This window comes from Leptodactylus fuscus, chromosome 4 (assembly GCF_031893055.1).
Source record: "Leptodactylus fuscus isolate aLepFus1 chromosome 4, aLepFus1.hap2, whole genome shotgun sequence".
Classification (NCBI taxonomy): Eukaryota; Metazoa; Chordata; class Amphibia; order Anura; family Leptodactylidae; genus Leptodactylus; species Leptodactylus fuscus.
In genome coordinates this window covers 195130952-195150937 of record NC_134268.1, presented here as the reverse complement: position 1 = coordinate 195150937, position 19986 = coordinate 195130952, and the positions used below count along the sequence as shown (strand labels likewise).

The following is a 19986-nucleotide window of genomic DNA, read 5'->3' as shown; positions in this document are numbered from 1 at the left end:
TCTTAGCAAATGATCGTAAGACATTAGTTTGGGCTATAAAGAGTTAAATGTACGATACACCCTTCCTTAATTCTAGAAATGTCTATAAGCATCTACATCAGGGGAAACAAGAGTATAGCAGCTCTGTGTGCATAATAGGTAGCTCACTGGGCTTACAAGTGAATTGCCTTGATATTTGGGTGCATTGGCAAGCATGACAATCACGCTCCCCCAAGAACAGATAAGAGAGTAAGAAACCTGGCTTAAGTTAAATGACTACTCTTACCTGTCTTGTATTTGCATAATCTGTAGTAAAATCACTGGTGTGGGAATTGCTTTGTGACATTTTCAAAGGTCACTGTGTAGGGGATTGAATGAGAACTGAGCTGTGTACATTGCCTTGTGTCAGCGGTGCAATCCCTTGTTATTTGGCTCCATCTCTATAATAGAAGTGATACCTATTTCAATGTAATCCTGCTCTCTGCTAATAATAATAAGATCACTGCTGATCCTGCCACAGGGTTTACACAACACATGTTAAAAAGTGATCTTCACGAAATAAGAAGACATCCTATTGTGCTGGTCCAGTGGCTTGTGTGAAAATAGAAATTTCCCAAAAATGAAGGACCACAATCTTTGAAGATTAAAAAATAAAAACTACTAAATTTAATATATATATATATATATATATATATATATATATATATATATATATATATATAATCTAAACAATGTATATTAATTTTATGTATTATTTTAAATATTTATGTAATTCGTTATCAATAACAAGACCTGTAAATGCTGGACATGAATGGCCCGATCCCTACTGATCACTCACGATTAGAGATAAGCGAACACTGTTCAGATCAGCCGTTCCGAACAGCACGCTCCCATAGAAATGAATGGAAGCACCTAGCACGGCGACCGGCCGCCGGCAAAGTGTACGTGCCAGGTGCTTCCATTCATTTCTATGGGTGCGTGCTGTTCGGAACGGCTGATCCGAACAGTGTTCGCTCATCTCTACTCACGATAGGTTCACATTAGTGTTTGAGTTTCCGTTCTTTGGGTCCATTTGGGGACCCAAAAAAGTGAAACCCAATCTGCTCAAAAACCCCATAGACCATAATTGTGAACCTACCCTTACTATGAAGTAGTGCGTTCTACGCACACGGCCGTGGTCAGACCACAAAATATGGCCTTCATACGGACCATTTTTCCTGGATGGAATATGGTCATATGGATGAGACCTCAAACAGTCTGAAAATGGGACAGATTTATGACATTGGCTAATACTGAATGATAAATCTGGAGTATCTTCAGCCCTGATAACCTCAGATGATAGATTGTGCATGTGATTTTTTCTCTTTTATAATGGTACCAATTGTTTCTCCTTTATATATAGGTACCAGCAGTGCAGAGGTGAAGGAAAACCGAAATGTTAGAAATCGAGAGGATCTTGCTTTATCTACCGACAGACCAAAGGTTGGATCAACCAGCCTCAAACGAAAGAGGCCCTTGGAGGAAGGTAATGGTGGTCATTTCTGCAAACTACAGATAATACTAAAGAAACTGTCATGGTCAGTAACACCAAAAAATGCCCTTGTTCAACTTCACGAACTAAAGCCTGATCTGCAATATAGAATAGTTTCACAAACCGGCCCGGTGCACGCCCCTGTGTTCTCCGTTGCGGTGGAAGTAAATGGACTCACTTTTGAGGGCAGTGGACCTACAAAAAAGAAAGCAAAAATGAGGGCAGCTGAGTTGGCTCTAAAATCATTTGTTCAGTTTCCAAATGCTTGTCAAGCACATTTTGCAATGGGAAACTGCATCAACCCATCAACCGACTTCACATCTGACCAGGCAGACTTCCCAGACACTCTGTTCAAGGAGTTTGAACCATCTACACACAGCGAGCACTTCCCAGGCTATAGCCCAGTTAATAATGAATTGCTTTCCAGTGCATATCGACATGGGAGATTAGTCTGTCACACGTTGGATTTAATGGGCCATACTAAACAAAGCAAGCACAAGATGGCATCCCCAGCTGAGAGTGAGAAGAACCCAGTGGTGATGCTAAATGAGCTGAGACCTGGGCTGAGGTACGTCTGCCTTTCAGAAACGGTGGAAAAGCAGCACATCAAACGTTTCGTGATGGCAATGAGAGTTGATGGGAGGACATTTGAAGGTTCAGGACGTAGCAAGAAGTTGGCCAAAGCCCAGGCTGCACAAGCTGCACTACAGGCGCTCTTCAATATTCAGCTGACCAGTCACATACCCAACAGGAGTAAATGTAACCACTTATCACAGGTAAGAGATCATGGCCTAGACCCAACTTAAGAGAAACCTGTGATTGAATTCATTACTCGTTCAGTGACATGCTGTTTCTTGTCTTTTCTGCTTTGTGTCGGTGCTGTAAAATTCTGCAATTTATGCATAACACCAAAATAATGCAAAAAAAAAAAAAAAAAAATGCAATTCAAAACAGAAAAAATTTAGAACAATAATAGAATTTTAACAAATACCATATATGTATATAGTAATAACTAGAGATGAGCGAGTAGTATTCGATTGAATACCTCGCCGCCAGAGGTATGCGTGTAAGCGGCTGAACACCAAGGGGTTAAACACATTGAATATTTGATGCGCTTAACCTCTTGGTGTTTGGCCGCTTACACTCATACCTATGGCGGCGAGGTATTCGATCGAATACTACTCGCTCATCTCTATAAATAACTGATGTTCCTAAATATTCATTAGGGATTCCCTCTCTTAAGAGTTCATCATATAATAGACACTAATTCGGATTACCAAGGGTATTTACTATTGACCAACCTGTCTACAATGAGATCATATTGGGAGGAATTTACTAATGCATCTACATCATTTTCTGGCAGAGGTGGCTGTAAATGTGGTGCACTGTTCATATGCCAAAAATGCCACTCACCACTTTTTACATATTTGTGGGGCGAAAGACCAAGGGGGTTGTGGATGCCTCAACCCAACAACTGTACTATAATATAGTATTATGATTGGTTTATACCTGAAATCGACCCCAGTTTCTGGCACACTGGAGTGCAGATGAATTATTAAGAGGCTCATCTTTCTCCAATAAGGGACTCCATTAAGCCTGGCGTACAGGATGCCAGTCTTAATAGTTCTTCCCCATACACTTTAGTGTGACATGGCCATTCATTTTATATTGGTCTCTTGTATTTGATATACAAGTTACCGATGGATCTGCAAATGTTGCAAAACCATGACACCTAAAATGTCCTGATACATGCAACTAGAGACACGTAGGTCCGAGATTACTGCCATCACCTTTAATGGTCTGACATGACACCCTAAAAAGTCCACTGTAGCCCCTTCATATAGCTCGTTGACCCCTTCAATATTATCTGTATACTTATATTTTGTTTTGCTACTTACAGAATTAGCATTGTGTTGTGTTGAAGGTAGTAGTGAGCATATTAGTTTTATACTGCAGCACACATCTGATGGCCATTTATTCACTTAGCCAAGTATTCACTCAGTGAGGAGATAAACTACTGCCAAATTTCTCTGGCAGCGAGTTATCTTCGGTGGGAATAAAGGATTCAGTCATTTGGGGAGAACCCGATGAAGTTTGGCCCATCCAGCTAAAATCAGCAGGTTTGCCTGACAGTGACTTAATGTGTAATGACACTTAGAAATACATCTATCACACCTTAGGAATACAGATGTGTTGTTCGTTACCTTTTCTCTTAGATCAATACATCTCAAAATGTGTGGATGTGAGATGACCAGCTTTATAAAGAAAACATGATTTTGCAATACTCTGTCATGTGATGATTATCCTATATCTGTCTTTGTGTAGCCACCCAATGGTTATATTGTGAATTGCAGCCTGTGAAGGGTTTTGCTATCATGTTGCAATATTATATATATATTTTTATTTTATTTTTTTATCAGAGTCTTCAGCCAAGTTTGAGATAAAGTAATGGTGGACTCATGTGTGATGTTGGCAGCTCTTTAGTTAAAATTGTAGCTCATATACACCAAAAAATGTGTCCTGTCTTAGTCATATATTAATTTTCACCTATCTGACGAGGTGTAAATAACTGGGAATTTGTATACTCTTATCTGGTGCTCGCTGCTCAGCTAATGGAACCATCTTAATTAATTTCAAAGAATAACACGCAAATGTACAGGAACAAACCATGTGAGCATGTAAACATCTCCATTAATGCAGACAGCATCTAACAGGAGCTTTATGACTATGCACTGCAGAAACTGAACTGCAAGGCAGGTGGAGATAGATAGATAGATAGATAGATAGATAGATAGATAGATAGGAGATAGATAGATAGATAGATAGATAGATAGATAGATAGGAGATAGAGTAGATAGATAGATAGATAGATAGATAGATAGATAGATAGATAGATAGATAGATAGATAGATATTAGATAGATAGATAGATAGATAGGAGATAGATAGATAGATAGATAGATAGATAGATAGATAGATAGATAGGAGATAGATAGATAGATAGATAGATAGATAGATAGATAGGAGATAGATAGATAGATAGATAGATAGATAGATAGATAGGAGATAGATAGATAGATAGATAGATAGATAGGAGATAGATAAATAGATAGATAGATAGATAGATAGATAGATAGATAGATATGAGATAGAAGATAGAAGATAGATAGATATCTTCTATTTCCTATCTATCTATCTATCTATCTATCTATCTATCTTCTATCTCATATCTATCTATCTATCTATCTATCTATCCAGGGTCGGACTGGGGTGCCTAGGGCCCACCAGTGGGATTATTTCCAGGGGCCCACCCTACTGCCATATGTAATATCGCCCGTCCAGTTTTTGCCATTATACACGTTTAAAGTGCATTTTCACGCACAATACAGTGTGCAAAACAGCTATGGCTACACTACTACTTCCTTCATGCAACCAAAGATCGCAGTGTCCCTTTGGGACTCTTTCACATTAGTGAATGGAGTCGCATTGGGTCCCTCAGGTTGCAATGTGATTCCATTCACTAACATGAGTGAAAGAATCACAGGGCGACATCTTTGGTTGTATGACAAAAGTTATAGTGTAGCCATAGCCTTATGCTAGGTTCACAACAGCAGCAAGCTCTCCGTCATACAGGTCCACAATGGGACCAGAATGACGGAGAGGTGGACTATTAAAATGGCGGTTACACACAGACAGTGGCAGACCTCATTAACATAATGAGGTCCGCCAGGTGTCAGCCATTTTCAGGCAGATAAGGGTATGTTCACACATCAGTATGCCATCTGTCCGTTTGAATTCAGTTTGACACTTCAAAACGTATGTGTATCAGTCCGTTTGGAAGTGTCAAACAGAATTCAAACGGACGGATGGCATACTGATGTGTGAACATACCCTAAGTCCTCAGCGTTTCTGAAACTTGGATATTGTTATGCTGGAGCTCTAGAAAAGGGCACCAGCATAACAATAGAGTGGGACATTATCTATGGGGTGGGTGGACTACAACTCTCAACAGTTCCAGGGCATCTGGAGCTGCTGGGAGTTGTAGTAATTGAAAGATTTGGGGGCATCTTTCGATTGTCCACCTCAGACAGCGGGGGGATTGGGGGTGCTAGCAGTACCATTACAATAAATTACAACATTACAATAAATACAATGCAGTAATATTTTGTGCAGTAATACTCACAGGAGACGTCTTCCCACATTTCCCGTCTCTTCCCTTTGGACCCCCGTGACCACTTCTTCCAGCTGTGACTTGACTCTGTAAAGTTTGAAACACAGACATCTTTGACTCCTCACTTCTCCACACATCCACACCATATATATATATATATATATATATATATATATATATATATATATATACAGTAATATATATATATCTATATATAGATATATATATATCACAGCAGCCCCTGCAGCCTATATTATGCCCCACGGTGGCACAATAGACTGTGGGGCATAATAGAGGTTGCAGGGGGGCCACTGTAGGGCATAATAGAGGTTACAGGGGCCACAGTGGACCTTTCAAGCTCTATTATGCCCCACAGTTGCACACCCATGAACTATTATTATACTCAATGGTCTTTTCAGACCCTGAGTATAATAATCGGAGCCCCAGGAGAGGTGAGAGAACATAATAAACACTGTTACTCACCTCTCCGGGATCTGATGTTACGCCTAGCAGGCTTCGGGCCTATATGGTAATGTGTCAGACGTCACGTGGTCTGGGATATTACCATATAGGCCCAAAGTCTGAGCTAGCAGTAACATATAGGCCCAAAGCCTGTGGTAGCAGTAACAGGTTATTACTACTACCACAGGCTTCGGGCCTATATGTTACTGCTAGAACAGGCTTCGGGCCTATATGTTACTGCTAGAACAGGCTTCGGGCCTATATGGTAATATTCCAGACCACGTGACGTCTGGGCATTAACATATAGCCCCGAAGCCAGCTAGGAGTAACACCGGATCCGGGAGAGGTGAGTAACACTGTTTATTATGTTCCCTCACCTCCCCTGGGGCCCCGATTATTATACTCAGGGGTCTGAAAAGACCCCTGAGTATAATATTAGCGGCAGTGGGATCGCGGCCTGGCCCGGGCCTATTCACTACCGCCCGCCGCGGCCTAAAGTACAAGGGGAAGCGGGGGCGGCAGTGAGCAGGTCCGGGTTGGTAAATAGGCCGCTGCCTGCTGGTAGATACTCCAGCAGGCAGCGGCCTATTATAAAACAAAAAAAAAAAGTTATTATACTTACCGTCCGACCGCGCGCTGCTGCTCCTGCTGCTGCCGCATCCTCTTCTGTCAGACGTCTGTGTATCAGCGTAGGCGGCGTGATGACGCCACCTACGCTGATACGTAGATGGCTGAACAAGCGCAAGGAGATCAGTAGCTCTCCTTGCGCTGGTTCTTAGGATTAGGGGAGGCGCCCTAAGCGCCTCCCCTAATCCTCCTCTGACATGGGCAGGGGCCCGATTGAAATCATTTTAGCATAGGCAGGGGCCCGATCGGGCCCCTGCCTATGCTAAAATGATTAGTAGTATAGTCTGGGCCCGGGGGCCCACCGGGGGATCCCCCGGTGCTCCGGCGGGCCAGTCCGACCCTGTATCTATCTATCTTCTATCTCATATCTATCTATCTATCTATTTATCTATCTATCTATCTATCTTCTATTTCCTATCTATCTATCTTCTATCTATCTCCTATCTATCTATCTATCTATCTATCTATCTATCTATCTATATATCTCCTATCTATCTATCTATCTATCTATCTATCTATCTATCTATCTATTAAATATCTATCTATATCTATCTATCTATCTATCTATCTATCTATATCTATCCATATAGATAGATTTCTTTTGTAATATCTGTGGTTGAAAGTCTTCAGCTCCAGAGCTCATGTGTCCCCATCACAATACACCTTTCTTGTCCACATTACAACATTTCTTACCTTGCTTTCTGACCATCTGAAGAGACCCCACAGTCTACTAGTACTTTATGGGTGGCAAACCCCATAAATGTCATGTTCAGCCAAATCGAAAATTTTGGAAAAATTTGTAAAGAGAATCGGTTTGGCCACCTCTATGTATGTGCATTATGGTACATTATACTTTGTGGAGGGGCTACCGTTGGACATTATATTGTGTGGAGCAGCCACTATGGAATATTATACTACGTGGGGGAAGTGATCATTTCTGAGATGTTTTGGTTGTTCCCCTTTAAAACTGAAGTCGGAACAAATTGTACAGTCAATGATAAAGTTGCAGACAATAGTCAGACACTAACAATGTTCTCATACTGTGTATATGCGGTTCTCCTTATACAAACATCACATTTGCGGAGATTAGTTGTGTGTCAGTCTTTGTCCTAGGGCAGCAGATTTCCATCTCTTTAATGCCATATTTAAAGTTCATAAAAATCACTCATAAGAAATTATCAGTGTACTAAGTATTTACTGGTGTGTCAGTGTAAATGTGAGCCTGCTAAATGCTAATGAATGTTGATGAGCTAAAAGAGGGCAGAAGATCTCATTTCATCAGCTGATAATATGCAGACGTGATTTAGAGTATGATTTACAAGCAGTTTTTAATTAAGAAAGTGAGTGTAAAAGATGGCGGCGGAGCCCACTGCGCCAGGAGCCCGTTCGGATTTTAAATTTAGATTTAACTGTAATCGTGCCAAGTCGTGTCTGCACAGATGTTGAGAGGATGTACGGTAAACATCAGAACGTCATGCCTTTAGGCTCAAGTTGTGACTGTGTCATTTTTTATGCAGCATGAAGGAAGATTCTGCTCTTCGTTCTCGTTCCTATACTAAATATCCTACCAAAGCCAAAGATGTGCTTCATCTTATGAAAAATGTTGTCTCCGAAAATTATAGATTGTGTTGGATATGTTTTAGATTGTTGCAAGGAAATTCGTTTATTATTAGTTGTAATTGTTATTGTTTTGGATTCTTAAAGGGATTGGCCTCTTTCAATAATCTTTACTATAATGGGTGTACTTCCTTATTAAAGTTGATGGATGCCCCGCCCCTGTTCTGCCATCCCCCTGTATAAAGCATACCTAACATTTATACAGACTTTGTATAAATCAACAGTACAGTGTGCGCATGAATACAATATTTCTGTTATACTGTGTGACTTTGATTTTCTAGTAGTTTCTCTCTCTGAACACTGCATTCTCTAATTTTCAGTTCACCCTGAGCTAGTAAATGGAGACAAGAGATGAGCGAATAGTATTCGAAACTATAGTTTCGAATACCTGCTCCATAGGAATGAAGGGAAGCGGCCGGCGCACGATGCTAAACCTCTTGGTGTTCGGCCAATTCCATTCATTCCTATGGGAGCAAGGTATTCGAAACTATGTTTTGAATACTGTTCGAATCAACTCTAGTGGAGACCAAGTGCTACGATGTTTTTTAATAAACTACACACAGAAGGTAGAGGAGAATCTGCTTATTTCAGACTCTCTGAAATAAGGATCATATAAGACTTTATGGAGATGTGTCAACTTTTGGAATTGATGTGAATAAGGCACTCAGGTGAGACAGAAACTTTCTATTCTTCTGCAGAAAGTTCTGTCTGGGGGATTGTTTCTCTCTTCTCTCACTCAATCCCTGCTGACCCTTCCCCTCTCCATAGATGTCTATGTAATTTTACACTTATGTAAGCTTATGCCTATCCATTTAAGGTAGGGGAGAGACTTGGAGTGTTTGTCTACCTGTCCCTGCTGCTTCTGCCTCTGATCAGAGCTGTGATCATATCGATGTGTGAAGCAGCTGCTGGCTTGTCTGGTGATCAGGACCAAGGTCCACTTCCTCCTGGCTGCTCTGGCAGTCAATAAAGTTGAGACAAATGCTGCTTTCATCAGTAATGACATCACGTTCATGGTGGGTGTGGAAAGCAATGACATCATGTTCATGGTGGGTGTGGAAAGCAATGACATCACGTTCATGGTGGGTGTGGCAAGCAATTGAAGTCATGTGCACAATAAATGGTATATTATCAGGACGTGTAAGCAAGTGATTGTGTTGTTCACACAATTCTGTAAAAAAATTTATGTGCTCTCAATTAGAAAAATTAATTTCAGCAAATTTTTTTCTATCTTTATATAAAAAAAAGTATCGTAAAACCCCCCTAGGTGGGCACCTTTACCCAGTTAATAACACCATGTCATAGTTCCCCCTGGACAGTCACCACTAATGTACCATTATAATGATGATGAGAAAAGTAGTAGAGGAAGTTAAATCCCCTTTACTTGGAGTTGATAGGATTTGTTTTATCCCTTCTAGTGACAGTAAATAGAAGCATAAGGATTAATTAACTTTAGATTAATTGATGAACTATAGACTCTCAGCCCACTATATCTTTTTGATGAGAGCCAGCTTTTGATTTTTATAAGCAATTTCTCCAAAACGCTGCTGCCAGAGACAGAAAGTGGCGTTTTCCTCTCAGCTAGGATGGAGCTTGTTAAATACTCTTTTATCACGCTCATTAAATAGGAAAGGCAGCAATGATTAGGCAAACATAACATCAAAGAGAAGGGGGTGTTCATTTTACTGATTGTACAGCTGTTTGCTAGAAAAAGCTTCCCATACCATGCTAGAACTCAGGAGTTCATCCATGTTCTATTACTGCATGGAGCAACTAAGACCAGCGTGAGTTTAAAGGAGTTGTCAAGGATTTATTTTATGTATGGCCTATCCTATCTAATTGGCTAAGGATAAACAGGTAATCCCATATGGATCAGCTATTCGGGACCACTTCTGTATTATACATTGGATAGAGCCAGAAGCCATTGGGTTTATACTCTGTGTACTGGCAGGGCACCAAAACTACAGCTCATCTCCCATTAACATCAATGGGAACTGAGTTGCAGTATCAGTGCCCAGCCACTATTCTGTGTCCAGATCCAACTGGACTGGACGTACTCCTGAGCCGCCTGTTGACCCCCAGCGATCTGATATTCTTTCCTAAACTCCATCATAAATGAAAAAAATCCTGGACAACCCCTTTAATTGCAAGGTGTGTACTCATGGGGGCAGATTTATTAAAGCCACAACCCTCAACAAACCTCTTGCACAACAAGACACCCCTATTCAGTGACCAGATCCAACTGGACAGGATGAAGCCCTTAGCCATCTGTTGACTCCCAAGAATCTGATATTCATGGCCTATCCTAAACACAATCCATAAATTAAAAAAATTTCCTGGACAATCCCTTTAATCACAAGGTATGTACTCGTAGGGGCAGATTGATTAAAACCACAACAAACCACTCACAGAACAAGCCACTCCTCCTAATAAATCATGTCCCCGTGACCATTTTTGAAATCTTATCAAATATAACTTTATAAAATGTACAGAATACTGAACAATATTGTATAAAGCTGCCAATCTTGCTTTATCCTCTCTTATTCTCACTTTGCACACAAGTCTTAATCAAATTCTACCTTAGTGCAAGTTGCTACCTAAATATTAAGAGGCGCCGACCCCTTCATGGTGCACCATGAAGGAGTCCATTGCATTAAAAAACCAGGAACTGGTGTAAATTTGTGGTATTAGTTTTCTGGCAGAAGTTATAGTCAATTTGACAAGTTGAGGTTTCCCAGCTTCAGCCCGCCCACTTTTTTGAAAAGTGGTCAGTGTGGAACAAATGGGTAATATCGCGATTTTTGTGCAAAATTGAAAAAAAAATAATGTGCAGCAAAAATAACATTTTCATGCATTGTATGCCAGGAAATTGCTGTCCAAAGCAGATAAAGTAGCCCCAAGGTCTCCGTAGACAAGGACGAACATAAGACAGTGCTGAAACCTGGAAAAAAGATACCTAAGGCTGAGACATAAACGTAGCTTTTTTTGTTGCAGATTTTGCTGTGGTTTTTTGAGCCAAATCCAAGAATAGGAAAGGAATGGGAAATACAGTATATAAGAAGTACTTATATTTCTTCCTTCTGCTCAATTCATTCCTGGCTTTGGCTTAAAAAACTGCAGCAAAGTTTGCAACAAAAAAAAAAGCTGCGTTTCTGCAACGTGGGGTCTTAGTCTCATACTCATTCCATACACTATATACTACTTCTGGATGCATTCTACAAGTCATGGAAATGGCAGAAATTTTCCCAAATTGATTTTTTGCTAAACTTAAAATCACAGTATTCCCCCGAATTCCCAAAAGTATTTTAATGTTTCCCCATGGAAATAAAGATGTTAGTGATCCTGTAAGCATTGCAAAAATCCTATATCTCTTGAATATATTGGAGGATTGGGCAAAGAAGTGGTAAATGAGGTTAAACACTGATATATGTAAAGTTATGCACATGGGAAGGAAAATACATGGCAAGATTACTTACTAAATCGGAAAGCATTGGGGACTACCGACATGAAAAGGAATCAGAAAATGATTTTACAGTAACCAGTGCCAGGCAGCTGCCGCCAAGGCAAATAGGATGATGTCAAAAAGAGCATAGATGGGAATAATTGGCGAGCATCTTTGAGCCAAAGATGCACCACTTCCCATTTTCTGCACCCCAATTGCCACTTTTTGCAAAATTGAGTAGAGTAGGGCAGAGAGCAAGGTGAGCCAGGAAGTTATGGCTGGGTTTCTGACAAATCCCAAACCGTAGAAAGTTCCTGCATGGCCTTATTCATTGACAACCAAACAAGACAACAGATGTCCCCACTAAGTTGGTTGGCGAAAATCTATAAAACTCATCAAAATTGTATTTATTTCTATTTACAAAATTGTTTAACTTTTCTTATCTACAATTCTAAATATGGGGATAACGCCAGGCGTCATTTGTGTGTAATTTGTGTGTCTTTTACGGCCGTCATAAAACGTTTACATAGAGTTCTATAGGAAAAGACGGCCGCCATTTACGGCCGTCATTTACGGCCATCATTGTAATGACGGCCGTAAATGACGGCAGTAAATTACAGACGTCTTTTCCTATAGAACTCTATGTAAACGTTTTATGACGGCCGTAAAAGACACACAAATTACACACAAATGACGCCTGGTGTTACTCTGTGTGAATGCAGCCTAAGGGCTTCATGGAAAGATTTTCCAATAGGCCGGTTGACCACCACTACATTAGACTATCAGTAAAATTAGCTGAATATGCCGATAAATAAGTCTACGTCAAGTTGTTTACATCCATTTGCCAAATGTCAAGCAATTTTCATGAGATTACTTGAAACATCCTATTTGTTTTAGAGTCACCCAAGCCTCAAGTTAATAAAAGATAATGACTAACAAATCCGAGAATATTCTAGAGAAAAATTAATATTTTAGAAGTGATGTGGAAATTCTTCCATACTCTGAACTGACTTCTTTTGTATTGACTGCAGTAAACATTTCCCCTTGTTTTGCCCATAAGAAAGTCAGTACATCACAATGGGACAAAACAATGAAAATGTCATGAGACCGCCGTGTCTGGATGCATTAATTTTAAAGCTGGTAAGCATTGGCTTCCATTAATTTATTCCCTCCTTAGGTTGTTTTCTGAATATTTAGAAGTTCAGCTAATCCCTTGAAATTCCTATAATCTTGTTTTCCGATATTAAAAAAAACTGTGGGTGATTAATACTATTATTGCGGTTCTGAGAAGGGAGAATAACGGAAGTTTGGCGGCTTTATCTGTCACTTTCAGAGGAAATATATATATATAATATTGTTCAGTGTTCTGTACATTATAGAAAGTCATTTTTTATAAGATTTCAAAACATTGTCTAGGGACACGAGGCACAATTTATAAAAAGGAGTGGCTTGTTGTGTCAGATGTTGGTTGTGGGTTGTGGCTTGGCATGGGCAAGTTTGCCAGGATATACATTGTTCGGAATATTTGCTCTATATCCTCCCTTTAAGGACTGTATAATGAGGACAATATAAAGGGAGACCAGGGGAATGTTACCCAACAAGCAACCAGTGTAATGCGTGTCCCCCAAAGATTAGGTTTAATAATATACTGATAGACAGTTTTTTTGGAATTGGCCATTATCTATTGGATTGTTTCAAAAGGTAACGGCCCAAAATAATTATTACTCACCTCTCCTCACTCATGGCTACTCCTGAGCCCAACATGCCCTTGTACATGATGTCCTGATGCTGGTAGTGTTTGGACATACCATGCAACAGCTCCACAAGCCACTCCATGATGGGAGCACCAGGGCCCTATAGTTCTCAGAAGGGCTTACTTTAAGGAGTTTTTAATTATGACTTATCCTTAGAATAGAGCATCAGTTCAAGATTGGCTGGGGTCTGACAACCAGGACCCTTGAGGGTTAGTTTTATATACTGCTTCACTGACTGATGCTTTCGTTAGATCACTGCGGTTGCTTAAAACAGTTCATCCTTGGGGTTCCCCAGGCCGCTTAACCATAGGTCAAATTTCCATCAGGCCCTTTATAGTGGAAGGGCACCTCATCCAACCTGGATAGAGCAAGACAGTCCCACTTTTTGGGTGCTGTCCTGCTGGTAGAATTTCGAATTCAACAATATCTGCATCCTTAGGACACAGATAAAGTTGAATACAATAGTGATGCATTTGCTGTTAGTTCCGTTCTCCACCATTCAGGCTACAACCAACACTGTCTGCAACAAAGAGGCGTGATGACCGCCAAGCCAGAGATGGCAGTACACCCAAATCATGCAGGCAGTTTCATAGAAATGGGATTATAACGTTTTGTAAATTTGTATATAATATTCTGACTGGTCAATGAGAGGGTAAGGGGAATTAAGCGGGAGCTACTTGAGGCGGCACTATATTGTGTGGGCCACCTGAGGAGGTATTAAATAATGTGGGGGTTACTTGAAGCAATACTATATTGTGTGTGCCACAATACTATATTATGTGGGGGGACCCACTGATAAATTCTTTGAACTAGACCCACCAAGACGTTAAAACGACCATGAAGATTATGATTGTCAGACCTCATCCTAAGGATAGGTCATCAATTGATAAGCTTGATTGATAGGATATCATAGGTTTGCCAGACACGGTATGTCTTTGTGGGCACTGTTAGCATCCTATAGATGGTCTTGTGATGGTCTCATGCCTGGGGTACTTCATTCTAAGGCAAACCTGAATGTTTTGGGTGTTCAGTTTGATCTTGCCCTGAATGTCATGGCTATGGTATACTATGGTATAGTAAACCCACAATTGATGAATGAATAAAGAACAGCATTTGGGAAGGAAGATGTTTCTGATGTGTAAAGTAGGTCATTGGTATTTTTACATTTTTACTGTATTTCAATTAAAAAGTGATCACATCTAATTAAGATGAATGGGATAAATGACTTACTTTGTAGCAGAAAGTTACAGAAACGCTCACATATCCTCTTTTCTTTCATGTAGATTCCACTTGCATTATAATTATAATTTCCCTTTCAGCCTCAACGGCAGTCACATTGAATACCCTCTATCAAACGTGTCCCTGATACATCGGATTATGGCCTTCTGGATCCTGATTTTGGACTTCTAGTTCCCAATTGTTTTATTACAAAGTGGAATCAATGAAGTATCATTCTTCCCTGCACAATCTCAAGTGCCCAGTGCCAAAAACAGAAGTGTGCCGTTGGCCAGTTGGCTACGGAAAATCTTTACCGTCAGTCGTTGCGCTTGATAAATAAGACCCAATGCTCGTTATTATCCCTCAATGAAGAATATTGATATCATTCTGACGGGCAGTTTTTCATTTCGGGAACATGAAGGTGACCTTCACTGGCTTTGACCAGCTTACAGATTGTTTCTCTAATCTCCTTCTAATATTAATCCATCTCACTCAACACAAACAGCATTTCAATGGCTGCGGCGAGAAAACATTAATTAATATTGCTGGATAAAATGGAGATGTAACCATCTAGATAGATAGAAACCAGCAAAAAAATGGATGGAAAATATGGCTGAACCCGAAAAATGTGAGCTTAATGTTCGAGCTGGGAGTAACCAATACAGTTCCTTGTCGTGGTTATAAGAATGCATGAAACTTCTGGGTTCCTATATGAAAAAACTGAGACAAGTGGAGACTAGAGCACCGATTTACTAGGTTTGCTACAAATTTTCCAAAAATTTTGGATTTGGTTGAAGCTGAAATTTTTAGAGTTCATGACCCATGAGCCATTATTATACTCTGGGGTCTGAGAAGGACAACTAGCAGAGGTCTAGGGCAGGTGCTGGCAGAATGAAGTACTCACCTCTTCTCACCGCTCCTGGGACTTATCTTTTTCCCAGTGTCCTCACCTGTTGGGTTTTGTAGGCTCTTGAATAGAGATGAGCGAACACTGTTCGGATCAGCCGATCCGAACAGCACGCTCCCATAGAAATGAATGGAAGCACCTGTGACGCCGGCCGGCCGCCAGCAAAGTCAGCATCACAGGTGCTTACATTCATTTCTATGGGTGCGTGCTGTTCGGATTGGCTGATCCGAACAGTGTTCGCTCATCTCTACTCTTGAACCTCTTCCAACATCAAGTGTCCTTGGCTTACTGCTGAGTCCTGTGATGGGGCAGTCATGTGGGGCGCACCAATGTCACGACCCTTTCACCCAGCATGTCGTGAGTTTTGCCCCCAAGAGGAACTCCACTAATACTGATCGTACACTTGAATTCTATATCTATCTTTGTTACGGCATAAACATGGCATGCAACAGTGTGTGCATCATCTATTCTCCTCCCTTGTTTCCTACTTTCTTCAAGTAGCGGACCAGAGAGGTAGAGTCAAGATGCACAGAGACTTTAATAGGTCATGAAGACTAGAATCAATATAACTAGACTAGACATTCTTGTGATTTTTTTCTGGCCTTTGTCTGCTCTGGCTAGACTAGTATATAATTGTTCCAAGTGTGTTTCTATGGCTTCGGTGAAAACAATGCGGCATCACTTCTGGAAAAAGAACTGACAAACATCCATACAACAGAACGAAGGGTTGGGCATCTGCTTATGTGTGTCTATGTATTCACATTCTCCCTGATAGGGCTGGTGGTAGATGTTGGCCACTATAAATTCTTGACTCGTGTATTGTACTAGGTAGTAGAGCGTCCTTTAGCCGAGGCTTTGTCACACTGACACCAATCCCTCTTGAATTACATTGTTACAGCACATAATGGTGCAATTAATTATTCTGTACAATTATATGGCAGTAACAGATGCATATATGACACATGGCCAACGAAGCACGTAAGATCTGATTACTCCTTCCAGAAAGGGCTGCTGGTGGCCTCATTGTTAAGGCCTTGGAATCCCCTCTTTTCTGTAGGATGAATTTGTGTTATGTACAGAGAGGTATATAAATGTATACTGGGTGATGAAACTAAGTGTAAGATCCAAAGGTACAAATGTAACTACCCAATTCTGTGTTGCCCACAAACACCAGGAGCTCTAGACCTGTGTAAGTCAGTAGCGGAACCAAAAAAAATAAGAAGAAAACTAAAAACAATAAAGAGAGAATCTAAAAGGTAAAATTTGGAAATCACAAGAATTTTTTTTTTTTTCTTTTTTACCCTGAACCACTAGGTTTACAGCATAGCGTTCCACAGTTATCAAGATGGCGCTTACTAGATCTCTAGGTAGAAGAAAGAAAAAAGCAGTACCATAATTCAGCAATGGCTGCAAATCTAAGATTACTGACCTAATGTCCCAGGGATACAAGTGAAAAACAGGTGGCACCTATATTGGCAGATAGCTATATAGTTGATAGATAGATAGATAGATAGATAGATAGATAGATATGAGATAGATAGATAGATAGATAGATAGATAGATAGATAGAGGATGGATAGATAGATAGATAGATAGATAGATAGATATGAGATAGATAGATAGATAGATAGATAGATAGATAGATAGATAGATGATGGATAGATAGATAGATAGATAGATAGATAGATAGATAGATAGATAGATAGATAGATAGATAGATATGGGATATATAGATAGATAGATAGATAGATAGATAGATAGATAGATAGATGATGGATAGAGAGATAGATAGATAGATAATAAATGATAGATAGATAGAGATATTAGATAGATAGATAGATAGATAGATAATAAATGATCGATAGATGGATAGATATAGATAGACAGACAATAGATAAATATATTGACAATACGTAATTGTAAATATTTACATATTAGTTATACATTCATGATAAATGTTACACAAAACTGTCAATTGTCCTTGTAAGGTCCAGTTCGCATGGGTTTTTGTTTGGGGAATACGCTTGGGGACCTCAAACAGAAACTTAATCTGCATAAAAAAGCAGTTACCTAAGGAAACCCACGGACCCCATAGACTATAATGGGGTCCGCATGGTTTCCGCTCAGTTTCCGCACAAAAAATGTGGAGAGAAAACTGCTGCTTCCAGGACTTTTCGCTCCACATTTTTCAAGTGGAGAGGGCAATGGAATGGCCCAAATGCAGATGTGAACCGGGCCTACCTCCTTCTCACTTCCAGGGGCCTGATTAAAGCCTCCAGTATATTCTACTATAATAACGCAGTATTCATATTGTTTTTGTGTATTTTATAAGCGATCAGTGGATAGTAGTACAATATAGACTGTATAAAAAAGATAAATGAGAATCACAGTTCAAATTTTAAAAAAAGTAGAAACAATTACAAATATGTACAAAACTAAAAAAAAAATCCCTTTTCCATTTAAAAATACTATTTATGTAAAATAATGAAAAGCAATGAAAAATATATATTTGTTTTCGCTGCGTCCATAACAGCTCGTACTATAAAGCAAATGTATTATTTAATCTGCACAGTGACTATTGTAAAAAAAAAACCAATGTGGAGAGTCGCTGTTTTTTACCTCACTTACACTAAATGGAATAAAAATGATCACAAAATGACATGTGCCACAGAATGGTACCAAGAAAAAATATAGCTCATCCTGCAAAAAAGCATTCCCTAAACTAGATCTGTCAGTGCAAAAATATAAAAATAGTTACAGGTTTTAGATTATGGAAATGCAAAAAAAAAAATAAAAAAGTATAATCACTTTCTATTTACAGAAACGTAACTGGCAGGCAAACTTTGTGAATATTACCCAAATCTCTCATGTTTCTCCTATCTCCCATCATGATATGCCACAGTTAGTGGGGTTGTTTTCATTACTGAAAGATCAGAAAGAGTTAATAAAAATTCAGTCAATAAGTTGCAAATAAAAATACAACTAGTCTCACAAAAAACAAACCCTCAAGCAATATAAGAAAAATAATGGCATTCGGAACTTGACAAGAAGAAAAACTGAGAGTTCACAAAATCACGGCCGCAAAATAACGCGGCGTATACGATCCAGGCTCCCATTGAAATCAATGGGAGCGTTTACGGCGCTCAAAGTCTCACACGCCGTGTACGTGCCAGATCACGCGGCATGTTACTCCGTGTGAACTCCCCCTTATTATAGTGCAATCTGCAGTCTTAAAAATAAAAATAAAAATCTTTATACTTTCCTAGAGTCTTATCGGACTCATCTCTGGTGCTCCCAGTACCTGTGCTGTTTTTCAGTGAAGCCGGAGGTGTATGTTCCCAACTTCACTGCGCATGTGCCCGAGGTCCGACACATGTGCTCTGAAGTTGAAATATACTCTTCAGTTTTAGGGTATGTTCACATGTCGGGAAAATGAAGAGGAATTCTCTTCATTTTCCACCGTCAGCATTTTCGCCACAGTCAAGATAGTACATCATCATTCTGTCGCAGCATCCCACTTCTGATTAGACCCAGATGAATGGGCCTAATTAGGAGGGAGTCTCAAGACCATATGGCTGAATTGGTGGCGAAATAGTGGTTTGAATAGTAACAGGATGAATTGGAACCCTAAAACCCCTGATCCATAAGAAGCTGAGGGTGGTTTAGTGTCCCAAATTGCCCTAACAGATTCCCTTTAGGCCCGGTTCATATCTGCACATGGGTTTCTGTTTGGGAAGTCCACTTGGGGGCCTCCCGAATGGAAACCCAATCCGCATACAAAAGAAGTTACCTAAGGAAACCCGCGGACCCCATAGACCCCATAGCAGAAAAGTGCTGCTTGTAGGAGAGGAAAGGAATGACCCAAATACATATGTGAACTGGGCCTAAGACCAAAACTGGCTTTGTCCTATAGGGGTTAGGTAATACTTCAATAGTTAATAGAGATGAGCAAGTAGTATTCAATTGAGTAGGTATTCGATCAAATACTACGGTATTCGAAATACTCGTACTCGATCGAGTACCACTCGCTAGTCGAATGGAAAAGTTCGATGCAGAACCAGCATTGATTGGCGGAATGCTATACAGTCGGCCAATCAACGCTGGTTCTTCTCCTACCTTTAGAAGTCTTCTCTGTTCAGCTTCCCCGCGGCGTCTTCCGGCTCTGAATGCACTCTGCCAGGCATCGGGCCTGGGAAGAGCCGACTGCGCATGTCCGCTTGTAGTACGGACATGCGCAGTCTGCTCTGCCCAGGCCCGATGCCTGGCAGAGTGAATTCAA

General features: G+C 40.2%; 1 protein-coding gene across 1 annotated transcript in view; it reads left to right on the top strand.

The window, feature by feature from the left end:
• Nucleotides 1–19986, top strand: part of ADARB2 (adenosine deaminase RNA specific B2 (inactive)) — a 549803-nt gene that overhangs the window by 379272 nt on the left and 150545 nt on the right. The window contains exon 5 of the mRNA XM_075271617.1: nt 1382–2286. Coding sequence (XP_075127718.1) covers nt 1382–2286 — 905 coding nt within the window. The remainder of the gene's footprint in view (nt 1–1381; nt 2287–19986) is intronic.